The sequence below is a fragment of the Anas platyrhynchos genome, chromosome 5 (assembly GCF_047663525.1).
Source record: "Anas platyrhynchos isolate ZD024472 breed Pekin duck chromosome 5, IASCAAS_PekinDuck_T2T, whole genome shotgun sequence".
NCBI lineage: Eukaryota > Metazoa > Chordata > Aves > Anseriformes > Anatidae > Anas > Anas platyrhynchos.
Genome location: NC_092591.1, coordinates 24,569,692 through 24,588,086, shown reverse-complemented (window position 1 = coordinate 24,588,086; position 18,395 = coordinate 24,569,692). Strand labels below are relative to the sequence as shown.

Below are 18,395 nucleotides of genomic sequence, written 5' to 3'. Positions count from 1 at the left end.
CCCCTCCGCGGCGCCCCCTAGCCCCGCCCCCTGCTCTCCCATTGGCCCGCCGGGCTGAGGCCACGCCCTCTCCCCGCCCCTCCTCCTCCACCGCCCCCCGCTCCGGGCCGCTGATTGGCTGCGGGGGCGAAGGCGGGATTTTTATCCCCCTCCCCTCCACACTCCCCCCCTCGGCTGTGCTCACGTGACGCGGCAAGATGGCGGCTGCCGCGGACGGTGAGGCGGGGGGCGGCGGGCGCGGGCTCCCCCTCAGCGCTTCCCCCCCCTTCACCGCTTCCCCCCTCACCGCCGTCTCTTGCAGGCGCCGACCTGGAGGCCTCGCTGCTGAGCTTTGAGAAGCTGGACCGGGCTTCCCCGGACCTGTGGCCCGAGCAGCGTGAGTTTTGGGGGGCTGTGGAGGGTTTGGGGTGTGTGTGGGGGGAGCCCTGCCCGCCCCGCTCACGGCCGCTCTCTGTCTTGCAGTGCCGGGAGTCGCCGAGTTCGCCGCCTCCTTCAAAAGTGTAAGCCACCCGCTCTGGGTCTCCTCTGCTGCTGCCCGCCTCCTGGCCGAGCCTCCCCTCTGCAGCCTGGGGGGGAAGGAAGGGCTTTAAGCCTTAGGGAAGCCTCCTCTGGGTCCTCTCATTGGTTTGTGGGTGTCACTGCCCTGCTTTAACCCCTAAAACGTCCAGGGGAAGGTAGAAAACAAGGTTAAGCGTTAAACTATCCCCACAGAGCTCCTGGAACCCTCATCTTTCCTGTCAGTTAAACTGGCCTTAACTTCTAGGTTAAACTTCCTTGTATGTTCCCAAAGATGCCCTGGTCTGAGCACGGTCTGTTTTCTGCTTCTTCTTTTCTTTTCCAAACCAGCCCATTACGAGTTCTCCTCCCAAATGGATGGCTGAGCTGGAAAACGATGATATAGATATGTTAAAGGGTGAGTATGGGTGCTGGGGGGAGTAGGGCTGTCAAAGCAGGTGGGAATTCGGTGCCTATAAAAAACAAGGGTTAAAGGGCTTGCTTCTGAACCCTTCCGGACGTGTAGGGATCCTTCTGGGCTGTTCAACATTTCTTTCAGAGTTTTTGTCCTGGATGTCTAACAGCTTGTGCTTTTATTATTTTTATTTTCATTATCCCATTAATTTATTTCACTTCTGAAAGCAAGAAACTCCTATCAGTGAGCCCTGTGGCTTCTGATCTCTAGCCTTTGTATTTGCAGAATCTCCAGTTTAAGGATCTAGATTAGCAGTCTCTCTACCTTGTCAATTACTTGAATTTTTTGTTACTCCTGTCATCTCCAGGAAAATACCCTGACATCAAAGGCTGTCTGTTTTTTTCAAAACAAGCAAGTAAGAAATAGTTAAACCTGTGTAACATTATACGTTATGTTATGTAGTAGGTGTCTCCTGTTGTTGAGAAGAGGCATAAAGGTTTTTTTGTTTTTTTTTTGGTAGACCCCAAATGATTAAGCTTGGTGAGTAGCTTAGATTTGTTGAGTGGCTTGTTGAATGATGCTGTGTGAGTGTGTTTTCACTCTTGTACCTGAGATCTCCAGTGGAATGGTTGTTTGTAAGGCTGTATGAAAAGCTGCAGAAAGGCTAGCTAGCATATGGATTTGCTGCGTATTACAGGCATTTGTAGTAATCTTCCTTGAGCTTGCTCTTCTTTCTCATGTGAATTCCAGGTGAATTGTTCTGTGAGGGAAGTAGGACAAACTGCTTTTTATATGGCTATAACTTTTTGCTGGTTCTCATGTATGAGGTGTAAGGATTAAAGAACACAGTCTGTGCAGTTCAAACTGAAATTGTAGGAAGTATTATTTGAATGCTCTGAAATAGTAAACGTATAAACTGCCAGACTAGAGGTCTGTAAACAAGCCAGAGGTCTACAGACAGTGTTAAAAAAGGTGGTTTTCTCTCCTTTTAGAGTTGGGGAGCCTCACTACAGCTAACCTGATGGAGAAGGTTCGTGGCCTGCAGAACTTGGCTTACCAGCTGGGATTGGATGAATGTAAGTTCTATGTATGGATGTGACCGACTGTGGTGCAAATCTTCCCACTAAAACATGTGCTTGTGGTACACCTCTAGTTGGAAAAGGGTGTTGACAGATTTGGCAAATATCTCACAGTTGTGGAGGTGCAGTAGGAGATCTGATTGGAAAGTGTGCTACCCTGAACAAGTCTACCCTGGGTGCAATGAAGACTAATGGGGTGCATTTAGAATTTCTTATCTTTGGGTTTTGACTTCTAGTTTGAATGTTAAGGTCTAGTAATGTGATAACACAGTAATTTGTGACCTTCAGAAACAGGGAGAGGGCACCTGCACAACAGAATGCCTGCTGCTCCAGCTTACGGTCTACCTGTGTGGGGGAAAATATCTTAGCAGTAATTATCAGATACCACTTTGACTTATATTTGACTTAAATAAATCAGGTAACTTTCCTTCAGTTCCTGTACAGATGCTGAAGGTATTTCTTTGAATATTTGTAGCAGTACTTTTGTGAAACTTTGTGTAATGCCTACACCTTGAGACTTGTGTGTAGGATTTTGCTAGCCATTAGTGCTCATGCTTCTTCCTGTTTCTGTACTTGCTGTATTTTTTTATAGTCAGCTGTAGCAGGAGGTGCTGTCGCTGCATTCTAAAATTGACTTTCATCCCACTTAACCAACAACCATTTTTTACCAATTTTTTTGAAGCTGCTGCTTTCATAATCACATTTAGAACTGTTGTTAACAGGTTGATCCAGCTTTGAAGATTTCAAGGGAGATTGTGCTTCCTTTAAGCACTACCTGTGCACGTTGACACATTTAACTTTCTTTGCTTAATTTTGGCCTTTCATAGACTTTAGCTGCAGTTACTCTTGCTCTATGCACAGAGCTTTGAAAGCTTACCAACAGTAAGCCTAGAATGCTTTGATGCTTTCTTATCAACAGGTCATTAAGACTGAACACACTCCATGCACTTAAATTTATTTTACTTTCAGTGCTAATACCTTTTAAGATTGTAAGAAGCATTTAGGGGTATAGAAGTTATACTTCAATGATGGAAATCTTAGTCAAATACAAAGACTGGCTGATTGGCTCTCCCAGTTAAGCTGTAGGCTTACACATCAAAGAGCTTTGCTATGCTAAATGGAGTTTAAGCGGAGTATAAGTTACATTAAGTGCACAAAGCTTAGAAATGTTTATGTTGCATTTATTTTTACTGAGAACAAATAAATACGAATAGACCAAGTGAGGAAAAAACCGTTTGAGATCTGAGATTTAAAACCGTTAGTCTATGGTAACTGAATTCTTGAATTTTTAAGGCTTATGAAAGCTCTCTTCGTGTTTGTAACTAGTTGTCAATGAAGTCTACTTTCCTTTAACCTGTAATATACATAATGCTTTGTATGTCATAACATACACATTCATCTTAGGAAAATTTTCACAGAAAATGAAGTACTGAGTTTGAACAGGGCCTCTCAGGACCATTTTTTCCAATACTGTCTTTAAGTTTTCTCTTGCAGACTTAGGTAAGTGAGAAAACAAGAAGAAATGTACAAAAGGTCCATTTATTAAAGTTAAGAAACTTGTGGTTTTGGTCCAGAGGTACATGATTTGATTATACCTTTGTACATTTAAATGCATTACTCCATGTTTTATGTGGCTGATCATTGAAAATGCTTATCGAAAACAGGATTAAAAAAACATGCAGACACATCTCCTCTAGATGGCAGCATGAAGCTTCTCATAGAATTCTTGATACTTCTTAAAATAAATTTGTACAGTTTGTCATGATTTGAAGCTTCTTTTTCCCAAGACATGTTTTTGTGACACATTTCCTGTTGTAGTTATGTCATGAGGTCTGTTACTGAATCAGTTCACAGCACCCTTCTTGTAAATTTGTATTGTAGTTCATGAGGCAAAGTGACGTGTGGGACTGGGTACCTCTTCAAAAGCTTTCTTTATCAAGGCAGTATTCTGACATTTAAAATTGAGATCTGAGCAGTGAATTTAACAAGATACGGTTTGAAATTAATAATTACTTAATTATATGTCTTTTTTTCTTAAATTCTGATGAACTGCCTTAGTATTTTGCCGGGGATCAGTGGAAGGCTGATATACTCCTAATCATTTGGGTTATTCTACACGTTTTTTAAAAATACTAGCACAGGCTTTTCAGTCTTCGGGAGCATCTTGAGTGGTGCAGCAGTTACTGGCAGTGAACATTACTGTCCACAGAACCATTTGGCAAGATAACTTAAAATACAGGATGCAAATTATCAGGATCTGATGACATAGAGTTAACTCTCTATGTTATAATGTCTATCTGTGCTGTCAAGAAAGAATTTTTCATTTGTGATATAACTATATAAACTATATTTCTAGATAAATACAGGAAGAAAACAACTATATTGCATGCTGTGTCCGTATCTACTGCATTTGTCTAGGAATGGCTGAATACTACACAGATTCCACATTCTTATATGTAGTACCATTTGTCCCTAGCTTTTTGACCATGGATTTCTGTGTCTTTTGCTTTCCTGTGTTTCTCACAAATGCTCTTTTTAACTAACTTTCCTCTTCTTTTTCCTATAGGCTTACCTTTACTTTCTATAACCCTGGCTATTTTGTTGAATGCCCTGTGGTTTCTGTGAATCGAATTAAATTGTTAACATGACTTGGTTTCTCAATTGGGTGAAACTGAATAGACTTGCCATGCTTTGATTGTAACACTTAAGTTCATCAAACAGCAACTAAGAACTTCAGAGGTGACCTTTTAATGTCAGAGGTCTTGGATGCAGCAAATGTCATTTGAACTGGGATAATGCTAACAGAGCTTCCTCCAGTATTTTTTATGGGCATTTCAGCAGCTGAGCATCTTGCCCTCTGTTAAGATTCTGTGCAGTGTGGCATGCATCTGGACTACACTAGCTTTATTTGATAACACAACAGTATCAGAGTTAGGGATGATAATGTCACAATTTGAGATAGATGTTTGCCACCTGAAATGGTTATGCAATATTTGGTAATGCCAATTCCCTCCTCCTCCTCTGAGGGAACAGTGACTTCTCTCTGAATAAGGCAGCTGTTGATCCTTCCAGCTGTTTATCCAATTCCTCCAGCTTCAGTAGTACCTAATAGATTGAATTCATGCTTTTGCAAAATCAATTGCTGACTTGGCTTTTTTCTTTGTAGCTTAAAAGGTTTATGTTTGGCAGATACCTTGTAACTATCCTAAGTTTGTTTTAAACAAATAAATGAGTGAGCATGTGTTTTGTCAGTTTCTGACTGTATGATCTCCCAAACATTCATTTCCCTTTTACTAAGATACAGGCCATTAAACTACTATTAAAGACGAACTAATCTTCCATAATTCAGAGCTTATTTGCACCACAGAGTAAAGCATAGTTTTCTTTTTTTTGTTGTTGTTGCTGTTTTGCCAAACTTTGGAAGAAACCAATTTGTGAAAGGATAAAGTAGGTAGGATGGAGAATCAGAGAAAGCAGTGCATCTCTGAAGGAATGTGACTGTCCAGAGACTTCTGGAAAGCCCTGGTATGAATTTCCAACATCTTTGGGTACCACTTGCTAGACTAGTTCAGAAGTCCTGTAGTGTGTATATATGCCCAGTATCACAGCCATGCTTCCTGTTTATAAAATTACATTTTATATTACATTATTATTTACATGTTATTTACATTACATTAAACATTTATCAGGCTGCTGTGCTGTCATAGTGTAGCTTCAGCAATGAAGTTGATTAGTACAAGACTTCCTGAAAAGCCAGGTCTTTTAAAGGCCTGATGTATTTGGGAAGGGGAAATAATGGTGCTTGTACGCAGCATCTGTCTTAAACATTAGAAAATTTGGCATAACTAACAGCACAAACATGAATACCTCGTACAATTTCCTTACCAGCAGTGTTAGTCCACTCTTTTATATTAGATCATGTTTTTATTTGGAATTGAAGCTGTTTGTGCTCTTCTTCCTGTAAGATTAGGAATGTAAGAGACTACAGTTTTCAATGTCAAATCCTCACACTTCAAGAGCCATGAGACAGTTCCTGAAAATATTCAGCCAAGTGTCCCCCGTAGGTTTGTGTGCCATGGTTTTCACTGAGCTCTATCAACTTTGCTTCTGTTTTCTTTTGTGCAACGCCTGTTTAGTTTCCATATGTGTTCAGTGTGTGGAAGCGAATTGGATAGCTCGTGTACAGTGGACGAGCTGCTTGATGCTGGCTGTCAGGGGCCCAGGAATTACACCTGGGTGCTGTGGGGGATGTCAGTCAGGATTAGTGATAAGCAGCTGGGGGTTTTTAGCCTGGAGGTGGACAATTGGTGCAGTATGTAAAAAAGGTAAAACTGTAAAAAGTGTGAAAAGTGTAAAACTGATGAATGCAGAAGTGGGAATGGGGAACAACTCCTCACTTTTTCTCCAAGTATGGGAGCCAGAGAGAACAAAGTGTCAGGATAAAATCAAGGAGGTTTCACTGTCTGGTGTAGTCAAGAGCTCATTGCCTCTGAAGGTTGTGGGCACAGAGTTATCTTATTCAGTAAGTGAGACAGATTATTGGATGATAAATCCATCAGGAGTGTCTGACCACAAAGAGGTCACCAGTGGCTTAGATAGAAATCTGAGAGATGTAAAAAGCTGGGAGAGATTACGAGGCAGGTTGGGCTAGGTGCTCACCCTGGTCTTACACTCTTCTATAGGTATTTGACATTGGCCTGTTGGAAATGAGATGGTGGGGTGGAATGACAGATCTTTTTTTCCTTTTTACTGATTTTAGTAATAGGCTGGACTGTAATGCGTGGTAGTTTAGCATCTGCTGCCAGAAATCACTGAGGTGTCCCTATAACAGAGAGAACTTTCCAGAGACTGATGGAGGTGGAATGAGGAACAGCCACCCTGCTCCCAAGTTAAGCTGTCCTGGGCTGTGAATTGTAGCCCTCTGCAGCCTCACAAACCTCTGAAATTTCTGGAAAATCATACAGAGAGTCCCTCTGAACTCCAGGCTAGTTACAGATTGCCATTCTTTCTCAGATTGGTAGTCTTCACTTTTTCATTTCTCTCAGATAAGCACTGTCATATGTGATCTCTTGCCTGCAAGTTCAGCTTTGTTGGAGGTTTGGAGGAGTAGAGCAGTTCCATCTTTTTCTTCTTTCCTTGAGCAGAATTTAACTGTGGCATGTTTTGAAACTCTTACTTAGTTCTGACTGTGATCCTTGCAGTCTGCTGTTGACATAGATAATTTCAAAGCTATTACAGCTCTTCCCAACATGACTGAATGTGAATTCACTCATTGATGCTTTTTTTTTTTTTCCCTTGATGTTGATCACAGGATAGGTGTAAGTCAGGGACCTGAAGACTGTCTTTGGTAGATTGAGCTTGTGTTATTTTTAAGCTTTAAAAAACAGGACAACACCTCATTTATCATTAAACTTGGACTTCATGTAAGATGTTGGATTAGAATGGAAGTAAGGAAAGGAGGGACGACCATTCATCACCTTACTAAAACGTCTCTTTCATTTTCTGTAATGGATCATCTTTTCAAGGAGTGTCTACATGTACTACCAACACACATTGCATCAGGGTTGGACCAGATGATCTTGGAGGTTTTTTCCAATCAAAATGATTCTGTGATCTGCGTGTGCATTGTATGGATACATACATTGCCTCTAGGCTCCATGCAAAACTAGTGGCCAGTGTACTCCAGAAGACTTGATGTTAATGATGTAATTGATCAAATTAAAAATATTTACTGACCATTACTGCTCTTTGTTTAGTCCTGAGTCAATTAACATGGAGGCTTTTTAATCTCAGAAGCCTTACTTTACATTTGCAAATGTGCCCCCACCTAGTGCAGTACAGTTACTAGTGTCTTTTCTAGTTGGCTAGTGCCTTTTCTAGACTGTGTACACACTTGTTTGTAACAGAGTGTTTCAGATTCTTACATTTTCAGGAAACCAACAGATTAACAGGCACGTGTAAATAAAGAGGATTTTAATATTGAGGTGTCAGTGGGGAGTCTGTCTCATACAATCATTAAGGTTGGAAAAGACCTCCAAGTTCATCTGGTCCAACACCAATGTCACCCACTAAACCATGTCCCTAAGCACTAGTTCCAAACTTTCCTTAAACACCCCCAGGGACGGTGACTCCACCACCTCCCTGGGCAACCCATTCCAATGCCTGGCTGCTCTTTCTGAGAAGAAATGTCTCCTCATTTCCAACCTGAACCTCCCCTCGCACAACTTGAGGCCATTCCCTCTTGTCCTATCGCTAGTTACCTGCGAGAAGAGGCTGACCTCCAGCTCCCCACACCTTCTTTATAGGTAGCTGTAGGGAGCAGTAAGGTCTCATGATATCTTCTGGAATCTCTCATGTCAATCTGTTTTGGTAGAAGTTGTATGTCGCCAGCTTTTGCTCCCTTTCTGCAGTCTGGGAAGTTGCACAGAAAGGGTTTCTCACTGTTTCTTATTGACCAAAATGAGGATTTGGAATCTATCCAGAAGAGCAGGCTCTTTGCTGAGCATGACTATTTCCTTGGAGGAATAAGAAATGGAGCTAGGGAAGGAAACCAACTTGCAGAATGAAGGAGGAAGTGAAGGAGGGTTGTGTGATGTGGATCCAAGACAGCAAGAATCTTGGTGCCAGTGGTTAGGGAGATGCAGCAATGTTCTCAGTATCTTGACTGCTGACAAGAGTAAGGAGGATGCTCCCTTTCTCCTTGTTAAAAGCCAGCACCTCCAGAAGCATAGTGCTTCTTGAGCTAGTGTGTCTGTATTCATCTAAAATGAGAAGGAAGAGAACGTGTTCTGGAATCATCTATACTGTTCCTAAGTATGTCAGACTCAGAAGAGGATATTTTATGCCAGGTCTAGTGCTCATTATGTCCCTAGGGTTAAAATACACAGTTTTTGTTGTTGTGATGTGGGCTATCCTGCTTAGGAGGGAAATGGTTCGAGATGCATGTGCTTTGATAAGCCCTCATGTAATATTTCTGCTCTGTGAAGAATTTTCTTTGTAGCAACAGTTTTTCTTGGTCAGTTCCCTTACATTTTGCTGCCTTGCTGAATGAATTTTCATTGCATTTCAGCTTTGCCTGAAAGCATATTTCTCTCTTATCTTGTTATTTAGTACTGTGTTTGCAAGGACTTTGTGAAATAGTATATACGTTGTGCTTCAAAGCTTGAAGGCAGAGTTTTATAGCTGGACAATAAAATTATGTTCTTTGGACACTGGATTTCTGTAATATGCAGTTAACATAAGGATTTACTTAGTTGAATTAGTAGACTTCTCCCAGAAAATGTCTCACGTTATGGATGGTTCATCTGTGGGTTGGGAAATGATCAGAAGGTATTTCGGGAACTATACAATCAATGGAAATGCTAATGCTTGGTTTTGTTTTCCTTACCAGGTGTGTGCTTTCTGGAAAAATACAGAGTTAATACAGGCTGTTATCGATTTACATTCATAGTAATTCTCAGTCATCACTTGGCTGTTTCAGAAAGGTGAAAAGACCACTTGGTATTGCTTAGGGTATTTATACGACCCTGTCATTGTAATGTCCAAGCTGCCATGATTTCCATGTGAAACCTTGGCCTTTCTCCTGATTCTCTTTATTTCCTCCTCCCACACCGTAGATCTGCTTCATTTTAATGCACAGTGATATGGTAAGAGGTACTCTGCATCTGCAGGGGGACGAGGAAATCACCTTTCCTTATACTGCTCGCTGGGTGGTTTATTTACTGGCAGGATTCTTCCTGGTGGAAGAGTGAGACATGAGACTGCCAGCCTGAGATTGGCACTCATACATGATGTGTGAATTGGCTAATTTTGACATGTAGGTAGTTAAGAAATAATTACAGTCAGAGGAGTCATGACCTCAACTTTTCATCATCTCCATTGGCTTGTGCCCCAGTTTGGAAGTGAGGAAGGTATAGGAAGTTTTAATTGTACCTGTGTGATTTATCCTCAGTCAGCTCTTTAATTTCTTCTGGCTGTCTGAGGTTTCCGACACGCTGTAAATTTCTCCAACTTTTTCATTATCTGCAATTTCTTTATGACTCATGAATCGGAGTGGAGAGAGAGTGTGGATTTACAGCAGAGATAAACATGTCCATAAAGTCTGTATCTGTGTCAGTAATTGTACTGCTGTCAGTGACTGTCCTGTTTTACAGGTCTCTCTTGGGAGAGGAACACGCTTTGCTACCAGTGTCAGAGAAGTGTTCGCTTTGATTTGCATTAACTTGCCAGGAGATTAGGTTGCAATGGTGAGGATGGAAATTGAGTCTGGACCTTGGCTGCTATTGTTTTTTTTTAAATAAGTGGGTGTGCGGTTGCCCTCTATGTGCAGAAAAAAACCCAGCAGGTCCAGACTGTTCCTAAATACAGAATCAGGGAGATGCAGTCTACTGATGATATAAAATACGATATTAACCATATGCATAAATTGTGCATTCTTACCATAAAACAAATGCAGTATCTAGGTAACTGTCATATCATTTAAAAAATGGAGAAGAAAAAACATTGCATGGATCTTTAGGATGTTTTCTGTCTGCTTGTGAAGTAGAACAAATATTTCTCTAAGCTTCAAGAAATTTCTGCATCTTAGCTTTCTTCTCCCTGCCTTATTCTGTGGGGAAAGTGCTATTGTGGACTTCGATGGAGGGTACTAATATAGCACCCGAATCTCCAGGCATTGATGGAGATGCCAGCTCGCTGCAGGAGAAGGTATATGCTGGTGGAGCTTGAAGAGGAGAAAATTCAGAAAACTCTCTTAAATATGTCAAAGTTAAAACTTCTGCAGTTTCTCTCTGCACTTATTTTCTGTTTGATGTCTCTTGCTGATACTTGTATCAGTATGTATTTACATGCTGTATGTAGAATCTTCTTTTGTTAATTATGTGGTTTGGGTTGGATTCTTTGTCCATGATTTACTAACTTCTGTTAACATTAAATATGCAATTTTCTCTTAGAATTAATTTAAAAAATTGAAAGTGACTATGAAAACCCAACTTTCATTATGTCAGGGATGTGCAGCTCACTGATACTTTACTAAGTCATCTGGACATGATTTTCGGAAGGGAGATCATAATAAACAGTATCTGTGATTGTGCAAATAGTTTTTGACTATTTGCTGTCGCATAGACGTAGGAGCATTAGGAATGTTAAGATAACATCTGCCTTTGCATGGCTGTTAATCCTGAAGCCTAATGTTGGAAATACAAAGTGGAGCTTTTTGAGTGACAATGTCCATCTAGGTCGAGTAACTGCGTTTCCAAAGTTATGTGTAAGGACCATGTGCTAAGTGGCCAAATATCTGGCAGATAACTGCTGGTAAAACTCCTCTTGACCTTAATGGGTGGTGCTCAGTACAACAGCAGTTCTCCATAAAAGCTGAGTTACTCTGCTCTGCTTTTTACCTGATCTTTATTGAAATGTCTGTGATGTTTGTCTTTCCTTTCCCTCTCCTTGTTTATGTTCCCAGTCGCTGTTTGTGTAGGTGATTGATTTTTGTAAAACAAAGGTACTTCATCCACTACTTCATACTACTTGACTTAATTTTAATTATTTGATGGATGGATCCTTAATTTTACATTGATGGAGTGAAGGTTGATACAGATACTTCCACCAGTTAGGAGAAGGGAGCCTTTGCAGTGTTAGAGGGGAGGAAGAGATCTGATTAATCTGGAGACCAGCTGAACAAACATACTTTGAAAACTTTGTGCGCATTCACCAGATCTGTCACCATTAGTTTTCTGAATGATTTTTAATATGTTTATCACAGTAGTAATTTGTGCTTTGTGAGGACATCTGGAGTATTAGCGTTGGTCAGCCAAGCAGTTGAGGATGATGTTCAGCTACCAGGGTGACTGTGCAGCCTCCGTTCTTGGAGATCTTCCAGGCTTCACTGAATAAAGCCTTGAGTGATGCAGTCTGACCCCATCATTGGCTCTGCTTTGAGTAGGAGACCTCCTGAGCCCTTGTATCCAAAATCATCCAGTGATCTGATGATTCTCCGATGTAAGATCTTTTCTAGGAGTAAGTTAACTCAAAGCCTGCGTTCCCCAACATCACTTGAACACAGCACCAGACAGTTGGTTCAGCTCAGCAGCTTCGAGCAGGAGATCTCAGGTGGGACTCTTCTGGTGTGCCTCCACGTGAGCAGCCTGCTTAGGAGCAAGAAACCTAGGGATTTTTGTATGGAAGTGGTGGCTTTCAGACTTTTTCGGGGATGAGAAATGGTCTTTCAAATACTTCCATCCACAGAGTGGATTATATCTGGGCAAATGAGGCTGGGGAACCTATTTTTCTTTAGGTGGAGGTACAGTGCATTCAGTATCACTCTTTAAGAAGAGAATGATCCTCCATGTACACAAAGGTTCTTGTGTGTCTCAGCTCAAATGAACAGCGAAACCAACATCACTCGTGTAGACAAGCAGGGGGGTCAATGGGGCTTGACTGAAGAGCTTTTAGCCACAAAAGTAAGGGAATGGGCTGTCACATTAAAGCATTTCTACCTGCCACATGCTTGGCACAGAAAGAAACATGACTACAAACAAAATGTTCTTACATTATACTGTCAGAAGCCTATTTTTTGCTACTCTCATTCTGACAGGATAACTTGTAGACTACTGTCAGTGGAGGAATTGAAGATGGGGAAAAGTTTGATCAAGCATAAGGTTATGTGCATTTTTCCATTATGGTTTAAGAAACACAAAAATGCCATACAAATCTTGGGAGATGCTCTGGCAGGGACTTTAAAAGCTTTGCAACTGCTCTGTATCTATTATTTAAATTTATTTTCGTTTTCTTCCTTAATCCATTTTTTTCTGCTGTTTCCATGTTAATAGAACATTTCCTCTGTATTAACAGATAATTAAATTATTATCCCTGTATTGCTTCTGAAATGTTTTCCTGTAAATTTTGACTTCTGGCAGGAGTGAAAACTACTTCCTTCCATACTGGGCAATTTTCTTCCACACTGTGGATAGCTGGACCTGTTTTCAGGGTTGCAGCTGATCCTAGTGAATCAGCTGGGGGTTTGACCTGATGATCTTTCGAGGTCCATTCCAATCCCTACAGTTCTGTGATTCTGTGATTCTTGTGAAAGTCTCACCAGGACGTGACTTTGGAGGTCTTGGTTTGGTTTCTGGCATGACCGCTGTTCTGCTTGGCCTTTTTATTTGCCTTCTCACATGCCCCTATTTCTACAACTGTATTGTGGAGTTCATCGTAACTTTCTTTTGCAAGACAGTGGAAACAGAATTAAAAAGAAAAACAAAAAACAAAAACACAGCATATGAAGCCTGTGTCATTACATATTCTATTCTGTATGCTGTTCTCTATCATCCCCTGCTTGCTCCTATTAAATGCCACAGGAAGGCATGATTAGCATATTGTGTCTTTACTTGAAGTACAATGAGAATGTGATAATGAAACAGAGCCTACTATCAAGTGTGCTTTGGCCTGGAGCCTAAGTAGGGTACCTAAGAAAACCAACCCTATTTCCAGCCGTTTGCAGATGTCATATATAAAAATATTTCTATTTGCAAGCTGCATAAAGGTCAAAAATGGTTAGCATAACAGTTAGTCCATACTAATACCAGGCATTATTTACCTGTTTGTGGTACATTTGACCTTCTACCTTGGAGGCAGTGGAGTTTTTCAGCATGTAAGGATCAGTCCTGCTGTTTGGTTCTGCCAGTATTTGTGCTATGATAAACAAAATATGCTGTACTTGTGGACTAGGCTGGGATGTTGGTGGGGTATTGCTCTGTTCCTGTCCAGTTTCCTCTGGTTTGGATCAGGTGGTAATGTGTACGAGGCTATGTGAAAATCCGCCTAGCATTTTATTGTTTTAGTGAGGGTTTCGGTTGTTCTGAGCTTGAAGTCTTCTTCTGCAGGATATATCAGGGACTCCCTCTTGCATCACCAGCAAACACTGTGAACATCCCCTGCGTGTAGTGTTGCTAGACCATGTCTGATAGTGTCTGTCTCTTATTGCCTCATTAGCTTGTGAGCATTAGAACAAGATAAAAATGCCCTAAAGCCTCTTATCTGATGATTGTCGTAACCTTCTGAGTGCCATTAGTTTAAGTTTGCAATCAAACGCTTCCCTGGAGTATAAGGAGCGCTGATTAAACCTGAAGTGTCCCGGGGGGCTTTTACAGCTGTCATGGGGGTGGTGGCTGCCCCTCTCCGAAAGGGGAAGGGGGGCTGCAGGTCCCGCTGGGGCAGCCGCTCCGCAGACCTCCACGTGGCTGCCCCAGCTGTTCCGCTTTGCCTAATGAATTGTTTTACAAGGAGAGGCTGGATATTGTCATCACAAGCTGCCTTCCCCGGGGACCCAAGCCAGCCTGATAATGACTAATGTTAGTGATAGTAATTGAAGTGTGATGGCTCTCCAGGGACTCGCACACGCGTTGAGCTGTCAGGCACTTGTGGCTGGTGCAGTCCCGTGAATACCCCCGAAATGCCTTTTAATTGCTTGACTTTCATAACTAGTTCCCATATATCTCCTGCAGAAATACACATTTTATGGGGGGAGGGAAAAGAAATGGAGTACTCTGCTCAGACTCTCACTTTACACATCGAGTTTATTGCCCTGATGCCTTGCGGATGAGGATGGCTGCGTGTTCTTGTTCCTCTCCAGTCGCAGTGTGAGCCTATAGCTCTGCACAGGTGTGTACAACTGATTTCACCTGAACATACCTTTTCTTTTATGTCTCGGTCCCATCTTCTCTTACACTGATCTTCACTCATGGAGGTTGTACTTGGTTAAAAAAGGACACAATCTTATTTCAAAACATAAAAGGATCACTGGTGTTAATACTGTGGAAATAATGCTGGCTATTTGTAGTTTGTTAGGCATCAAAACAAAGGAGTAAGATAGAAAAACAATCTTGTAATAACCTAGTGTATCTGTGTCTTGATTTTATGGCCATGAACTTTTGGGGTTTAGGACAGAGAGCAGACCAACCTACATAAAACAGTGAAAAATTTCTGATAATTTTCTCCTCTAGAAATTCATTATTGAACATAGCAGTGGGTTTGAGACAAAATATAGTAATATAGTAAAAAAGAATAATAATAATAAAAAAAAATATATATATATATCTCAGTGGGCTTGAGATAGAATTAGCTGGAAGGGGGAACCGTGTCCCTCACTGCCAGGATAGCAGCTTCTGTTTTTTCAGCACTGTGTTGAGGTAGATAGATGAAGCCCATTGGGTCAGAGGAGTGTTCTCTGCGAGAAGTAACACAGATCACAACATGACATCAGTTCCGGAAACAAGTTCTAAGAGGAACATGAGGATTGCCACCATCAGGCCAGTGCCCTTGCAGTATCCTGTCCCCTGACCACAGGCTGCAGCCGTGGGAAGACCTGCTCGTTGTTCTGCACAGCCGCAGAGGAGCACAAAGAGAGGTTTCTTCCCAACCCTGCCAACAGTGGTTGGTGCACTCCCTGAAATGTGAAGCTTCTAGAACTTCATCTGTTAGCAAATATATCTATTCCGACATCATTAGGTAGTCCTTTTTCAGGATCTTGTTAAATATAACAGGATAATGCAATATGATTTTTAATTAAAGAGCTAATAATTGCTTGAAAGCTTACTGATTTTTCGCAGCTATATCCATTAGTCTAATAATGTAAGACATAATCTCCTTGTAAAACTTGATTTGCTTTTATTTCATCTTATGAGTTTTTTTTTAGACTAACTTCATTATTTTTCCTGTGTTTTTTTTTTTTTTCCTATTAATTCCTATACAGTTTGTTCTCATTAAAGAGATTTAACTTCACTGGCTATAAGAAAAATACCAAACTTCTCCTCTATGATTTCATTGTATCTAGTGTGATACTGTTGTGCTGGACTGAGAACTCTTGTGGCTTTGCTCCTTTTAAGGCTGGTCTTTTCTTAGAGCCTGTAGAGTGAAAATAACAGGTCTCCTGTGTTTTGGTGCTGACTGGAACAGAGGAAGAACGTCTGTGCCTTTGGAAGCTGTGATGAAAGAATAGATTTATTCACAAAGCTGAATGACCAAGGAGAGGAGATAAGAACAGCAAGACCTCAACAATTCTTTTGCACGTTCTCTTTAGGAATGAAACAGGAAATGGAAAACACTTTCCCCATTATGGTTGTTGAGGTTGCTCAGAAGTGTGTATTTACCAGACACATAGCAATCACACAATACTGGGAGATCCTTCTCAAGTTCCACCTGACAGCTGGGCTGTTTGCAGTAGACTATCTTTTGTGTATATTCCTGGCTGCTGGGCTAGTTCTCTATCAAATATGAATCCAGCAGATTATATTCCCATTTTTTACCATGAAGTGAAGCTGGAATATTACTTCTGGGCAATCTGATAGAGCACGAACTCTAAAACCTCATTAGAGTGGTGAGACTATTCCTGTCTTGTTCTCTTTTTCCTGAGTTTACATGGATTAGGTTAGAGATAACGCATTTATAAGAAGAGTCATATTAGGGAATGAAGTGGCAGATTATGGTCATGCCTGCAAGGTGTGAAGAGAAATTAAAGATGCTTACAGCAGTTTCTCCAAAGGATAAAATAGCTGAAGGTAGATTTTTTTTTTTTTTTTTGATAGGATGATCACGAGACAGTGGAGCAAATGTTTAAGGTCAGAAAATAAGGCAGGAATGTGCCAGGAGGGGAAGGGAATGAACTGAACTTCTTGGTGCTAACTCTTTTTTTGGTTTAGGATCTGTTTTTAGAAGACCCAACTCAGCCCAAGTCAGTGTGAATAACTTTGGTAAATTCAGGACAAGTTAAAATAGGTCGTACTAATTCTTTCCATCCACTTGATGAATTTTAAGTGGTGACAGTGACGTTATTACTCTTGCTTGCCTGTTATTCTTTAGGTGTAGCAACCTCTGGTTTCAGGTCTGTGGGCAGTCTTCTGAAAAGACTGATTTCAAGACAGCATTTCTGTTTGGGTTTTAGAACATCCTAAAAATGGCATTCTAGGAAATGCAGCCTGAAAGTGAAACCCAACCTGAAATGTGGGAAAGAAGTACAGTTTAGAAGGTCAAATGAAACCATTTTGATCATGTGGCTAGGGGGCTTTGAATTAATTTCTTGTCTGAATTCCCTTGTTTTAAAACTGTTTTTTAGGGAAAAAAAAATCCTGTCTTCCTAAAATGAATTAATAGTGTTGGAGAATTCACTACATGCCTTTTTTATAAACTGCTACCTATCGCCTGCTTCCCTATTAAAAATACAACCCAATTCAAATGTAAATTTATCTGGGTGCTAAGACATTTTGAATTGTCTCCATCTGTACAGGAAGGTTTTGTTGTGTCTTTTTGAGCTCTAACTGGAGATCAAAAAAGGGTGCTTAATGCCATTGCCAGCGGAGTAAACATACTACCTCTTCTCATCATATTCATTGCAAGTTTGTTCTTCACCTCCCCCTTCCAGTGAAGCGCTTGCTCTTAGAAATTTATTTTAGTAATAAAACATTACTTTATACATCCCCATGAAAGCATGTTTGAAGGCTGTTTGTGGATTTTTTTTGAAAGTGTTCAAGAGCTTGTTCCCTGAGCACACTGCAAACTCTTATCATGGTAAGTCTGAATTAACACACAGAAAGTTAGGCTCATAAATTTCAGTGTTAACTCAAGCTCTTAGGATACGGCAACAGACTTGTGGTTGGTATGCTGTGCTTCAGATATCTGTCCCCAGATGCTACGTATTGTTGGTTGGTTCTGAAAAAAATGGGTGGCTTTATTCTTTCAGAAATTTTATTCTTACAGAAATCTTTGCTCACAATGAGGAGAGAATAAAGATGCATTTACTGCTCTTCAGAGTTGTAAGTCTTGACAGTAAAGCTAAACGAGATGGTTCAGTTACTTTCCTATGATTTATCTGATGGCTTTTTACTGTAATTGGAGAGATGGGAATAAGGAGCTCCACACTGTGTAAGCGGAGATTTTCCGTTATTAATTTAATTTTGAGGAGATACTTTTATTTATTAGCTGCTACAGCACAAACACAAGAATGTAGATAATGGATGGGGGCCTAATACTGATTAGCCAAATTTCACTTGTGTGTTGTTGTTGAGCACTGTTTCACTAAAAGCTAGTGAAGCTTATTACAGCAAATTTCAGCAGAATATAGTTTAGTCTTCTGTGTAGAAATTATCTTCCATTGATTGGGTGCTTCCACATGGAGAGCTTTCTGTGCTACAGGGCACATATCCGCAATTTGTGTAAACTGCATGAAGTGCCAATTAATTGGGTGCCAGTACACTTTACTCCAAAATCCGGATTTCTTGATATTTGGTGATGTTCTACAAACACCTGTATGATTTCAGCCTCTCTGTATGCACATGCATGACGTTTCTGAAACCTCATTATATTTTAAAACCTTCTATGTCCAATGGCAATTCAACGAATAACTACTCCCATTT

At 40.9% G+C, this 18,395-nt stretch overlaps 1 protein-coding gene across 7 annotated transcripts in view; it reads left to right on the top strand.

Moving 5' to 3' along the window:
• Positions 1 to 76: 76 nt before the first annotated feature.
• LIN52 (lin-52 DREAM MuvB core complex component) overlaps positions 77 to 18,395 on the top strand; it is a 55,229-nt gene continuing 36,910 nt past the window's right edge. The window contains exons 1-6 of one of the 7 annotated variants that reach the window (XM_027459623.3): positions 80 to 216; positions 302 to 376; positions 463 to 500; positions 847 to 913; positions 1,903 to 1,986; positions 4,556 to 5,256. In XM_027459623.3, the coding sequence (XP_027315424.1) occupies positions 198 to 216; positions 302 to 376; positions 463 to 500; positions 847 to 913; positions 1,903 to 1,986; positions 4,556 to 4,614 (342 nt within the window). In that variant the 5' untranslated portion in view covers positions 80 to 197 and the 3' untranslated portion in view covers positions 4,615 to 5,256. Of the gene's footprint in view, positions 217 to 301; positions 377 to 462; positions 501 to 846; positions 914 to 1,902; positions 1,987 to 2,277; positions 2,301 to 2,711; positions 4,530 to 4,555; positions 5,257 to 18,395 lie in introns of those variants that run through there. The other 6 variants (XM_027459626.3, XM_027459627.3, XM_027459621.3 and 3 more) reach the window with 6 other exon arrangements.